This window comes from Falco punctatus (genome assembly GCF_963210335.1).
Source record: "Falco punctatus genome assembly, chromosome: Z".
Lineage (NCBI taxonomy): Eukaryota > Metazoa > Chordata > Aves > Falconiformes > Falconidae > Falco > Falco punctatus.
The window spans coordinates 37248051-37252820 of NC_137586.1; the positions used below are offsets into that span (position 1 = coordinate 37248051).

The 4770-nt window shown below is 45.2% G+C and overlaps 1 protein-coding gene across 4 annotated transcripts in view; it reads right to left on the minus strand.

Moving 5' to 3' along the window:
• The window catches only part of SLC24A2 (solute carrier family 24 member 2), a 118935-nt gene extending 114528 nt beyond the window's left edge, over positions 1-4407 (minus strand). For all 4 annotated transcript variants that reach the window (XM_080372893.1, XM_080372891.1, XM_080372892.1 and 1 more), the window contains exons 1-2: positions 4290-4407; positions 1238-2312 (exon numbers count right to left, since the gene is read on the minus strand). In XM_080372893.1, coding sequence (XP_080229019.1) covers positions 1238-2170 — 933 coding nt within the window. In that variant the 5' untranslated portion in view covers positions 2171-2312; positions 4290-4407. The remainder of the gene's footprint in view (positions 1-1237; positions 2313-4289) is intronic.
• Between the last annotated feature and the right edge of the window lie 363 nt (positions 4408-4770).

Here is a 4770-nt window from a genome sequence, read left to right on the forward strand (position 1 = left end):
AGGAAAATATAAAAGAGTGAGTAAGTGCATAGGTGTTAAGCTTGGCCAGAAAAGTAAAAAAACCTGAGAATTTTCTGGTTTTTTTGGTGGACTTTTTTGTGATTTGTTCTAAAACTGAAAACACATGTCCACACTGTTAAAGTATCAATCTCTCTCTTCAGTTAGGCATCAGTTCTCTGTAAATCCCAGGCAAGTAGCCCCTCTCTATAGTTACATGTGCTGTGTCTCTCTATCCTCCTGTTTATATGTCTGCACACTTAGAACAGTGGATTGTGTCTCTTCTGAACTACTCCTACAGGGCTATTAAATGAAAGAAACAAAATAGTGAATACTTCCCTCGTACTCTGAATAATTACTGGATAATAAAAACTTTTCTGATGAGTAACCCTATTGTCGTATAAAGCCAGAAATTTCAATTTCAGTATTAAACATCCAATTAATACACTGCTACATACACAAGTCTTTATGGGTTCAGCTTCGTAAGTCCCTTAAATATAGCCTGCTTTAGTAAGAGAGCTGTTTAAAAGTTGGTAGTAACTGCTGAAGACCCACCAAGCCCTATGTGCAGAAACTCGCCTTCTCTACTTGTGGCCAGGTATTAGGCCAAAAGTTGGGTTGCTTAGTTGCAAATACTGTGAATGGGAAACCATCCTGCTTAAACAGAGGACCTCTGCTTTTTCCTATTGTGGTCATTGTTTCTCTACAGATTTTTCTCATGCAACTGCCACTAATTGCAACTGGAAGTTAATACTGTATATCAGCATCAGTAGATGAAAAACATGTATAAAAATACCTTCGTATACTGTTCTGAGTGGTTTGCTCTTTTGAGGAAGAAAGTGCACTAAAAGTCTTTAAAAAGCCAAATGTTGTTACAAGATCCTCCCCAGATATTGTTACTGCTTAATCCAAAAACTTATGGAAAAAACAGCAGCTATATCTCAGGCCTCATTAATGTGCCAAAATGCTGAGTAAAGGTTTCTATCTTTTTGCTGGCATTTTTCCTTGCTTCCTGTGTGATTAGGATCATTCTGGAGTTAAAAGCTATTGATTTACAAGAATGCTACCTCATGTTTTATATTTTCGATCCTACCAGACTGATTAAACAAAAAGACGTTTTAGCAAAACATGGAACTTTTTTTATATTGCTTACTGTACTACACTAGGATCCTTATGATATAGGAGGGCTCAGCACTTACAAGGAGATTATTACACATACACTAATTAAAAATTGACCAACCTTTCCTTCAGCGTCTGCTGTTGTTACCTTCTCAACCTTGTTTCTGTTCAAAAATTTCTTCACCCATTCTTCTACTTGAACATTGAACTTCATGAAAGTCACATAGCAAAAATACGCTGTCAGGAGTACTAAGCTTTCCCACCACACGATGAAGTTATCCAGAAAAAAGATGATTAGCAAGATCAAGTCAACAATGTAAAAGGACACATCTCGAAAAAGTGGCCACCAAGTAAGGTTCAAAATCTCTCTAGAAAATAAAGCACACATTCCAATAACAAACAGGATATTGAACACAGCAGATCCCACTATTGTACCAATGCCAACATTGCTGTGGGATATAAACACTCCTATTAAAGATGTGAAGAGTTCTGGGGCTGACCCACCAGCAGCCATGAAGGTTGCCCCTGCCACATCATCAGATATGGCCAGTTTTTCAGTGATGACAGTCAAGGAAGGAACAAAGAACTCATCGCAGACTATGGCTAAGGCTATAAACATGTAAATCATTCCAATTATATGGAGGATCACGGCTCCCTTTCTTCTTTCCTCAAGAGAGAAAAGGTCCTCTGGGTACTCTCCCTTGACATGATCATCTGTTGCATTTTTGTGCTCAGCTTCGTATTTCATAGTATGTGGGTCTGGAGTGCCGTCTTCATTCTGTTCTGTGAAATCCAACAGAGTTCTTTGGTGCCCATGCACCAGCTTTTGGCTACCTAGGCTGCTGGCCAATGCCATGCTATGTGGTTCCATCTTGAAAAAGGCACTAATTGAAAGAGAGAAAGTACTAATGGCCACTACACTGACAAGAAGCCCTATAATTCGTATCAGTCTCAATTTTTTCCTAACATTCTGGTGCCGTCTGCAACCGAAGAGTGATTCCTCCAAACACCACTCTTCCAAGACACTAGCAACAGTTTTTTTCTGAAGAGCCATTTTGTGTTCTGTGTGAGATGCTGAGGGACTCAGATGGATTGTTCCTTCATACTTTTCTCCAGCTTTGAAGATAGAAGTGCTTTAAGAGTTTTCCCAGAATCAAGTACTTTTATTCTTCATAGGAAGTATTTTCTTCATTCATCTTAAAAGGACAAACAGGTATTATTAATATTAGTGAAACAGCCTGTGATTAGAACCTTCTAAATAGCATTTTACAGAACAAGTTAAATTTAGAATTTAAATCAGAATATTACCAACTCTAACACAAAACCCTGTCACATCCCATCAGCCACAGCAATGACATGTTTGTTTCAGCAGTAACCCTGCAGATAATAGTCTACCAATACTCAGATTATTTTATGCCTCTCACATGTCTCTGACCCACTGCTCTCCTCAGTTGCTGACATAAAGTCCCAGTGGAAGGTAAAGACTGTCCCCAAGTGTTGTGTGAAAATGAAGAAACTACTATTTCAATGGATACACCAAAGATCGTTACTATTACCTTCTGTAATTACCTTCCACCACAGTCATGTAACTTTCAAATCCCAAATGCAGGGGCAATAATATATGAAAAAGCAATCAAAGTGCTAACAAGAGTCTCATCAGACCTTTAGGCAGCTGAGGCAGTATTAATTGAAACATTACACATGCACAGAGCAACAGCCATTGATATGTACGTAAAACAATACACTGTTGGAACAGAATCGAAATGAAGATCTAACACATCCACAGTTTCTTTACCTCCTCTGCAAAATTGACTCAAGTTTACACAGAGAACTCAGTGTGCTCCTGATTAGACCTAGGACATCAGCTTGGACTAGCTAGGACAAAATTTTAATTTGCTTCTGGCTTTGTTTCAGTTTATGTCATGTATTCAGTTATAAATGTAGGAAGTTACTAAGAATACCTATGTGTTGCGTATCTTTTAAAAGTGCTCCTTTTACAGACCCTTAAGAAAACAGTTTAAATTTACACACAAGTTGGTTATGAAACAAATGAAACATTGAGAAATTAAACTATGTGAGAAGAACTATGCATATATGCCAGAGCTGAGCACATTAGATCAACAGCACTTCTAAAACAAGAAAAAAGCCCACTATGTAATAACAGGTGCTTTGGTTACTGAATTTGAAGAATATAAGTGATATAAAAATTAGTTACATATGCACTGTGGATAATAAGTTTCATGTCATACGACACAAAATATAGGACACTTTTAAAGTAAAATTGATTATTAGTCCTTACTACTACAGTCAAAAAATACTTAGTTTGTAGTAATAGCTGAGTACCAAACAATCCATTTATCAGCAGAATACTGATTGTATACATAACTATATTCTTAAATAGAGAATTGCAACTATTACATGCAGTTATTTACATAAAAGTTATTGTCATGTGCAGTTTCTCCTGATTTTTGCGAACGGCTTCTGTACTAAGAAGGTGTCACAGAGACATACCCCCTCTGCAAGATGCAGCACCACAGTTGAGGTATTTTATTTTCTACCTTACAGTCACTGCTCACCGGACTGCCATAAACACATCAAGCAGGAAAGATACCGGAAAGGCACGGTGCGGAACTGGAGGCGGATGGGCCGGTCACCCCGAAACCGTTACAAATCACGGGAACGGCACGAGCGCCCGGGCCGCCCTCTGCCCCGAAACTCCCGCAGCAGCGCCGGGCCAGACCGCTCCCGCCCGCCGCGCCGCACGGCGCCGCGCCGCGCCGCACCGCACCGCCTCCCCTGCCCGCCCGCCACGGACCCCGTCCCCCGGCGGAGCGGAGCGGGGCGGGGCGCGGCGCAGCCCCCGGCACCCCGTCCTCTCCGCCCCCCCCGCGGAGGTGCGGCGGCGCCTCGCCTAACTCAGCCCAATGTCGCACCGCTCCGCTCCGCACCCCTCCGCACCGCACCAACTTTTTTCCTCTCTGCAGCGGGAGCGGGTCCAGCCCCTGAGGGTCCCCCATCCCCAACCGCGGAGAGCCGCGGAGGGACCGCGGCCGGCTCGGCGCACGGGGCACCCCTTCGCAGCCGGGTGCCACCCACGGGGGCGGGCACTCGGGGAAGGGGGACCCCGCACCGCCGCCTCCCAACCCCCGCCCGCGAAAACCGGCGACGCTCACCCGGAGGCGCGTTGCGCTGCGCGCCGGACCGCGAGCGCTCGGCACGGGCAAGGGAATGGGGACGGGAGGGGCGGCCACCGCCACGGCCCCACGCCGCGCCGCCTGCCGTGGGCGGTGGCACCCGCCCCGTCCCGCCCCTCGCAGGCGGGGCAGGCAGCGGCGCGGCCCCGCGCAGGGCGCCGCGGGGTCACCGCGCTCCCGCCGGCTGTTCGCTGCGCGGCCGGGCGAGGGGGCGGGAGGGTGCTGGGGGCGTGTCCCCTCTGTCCGGGGTTAGCTGGTGCGGATCCATCGAGGTAAAATTCTGACAGAGGTGGTAAGTCTCGAGGAGGGGGGTAGCCTTAAGAAGGAGAGGTCCCCTGGTCAAAATTTCCTTTATTCCGAATGTTTACTGAAGGGGAACTGGGAAATGAAGGAAAAGGATGTCACATTTCGGTTTTGATTTTCGGGAAGTCAGCGTGTCCACTCTAAAGTTATTAACCAC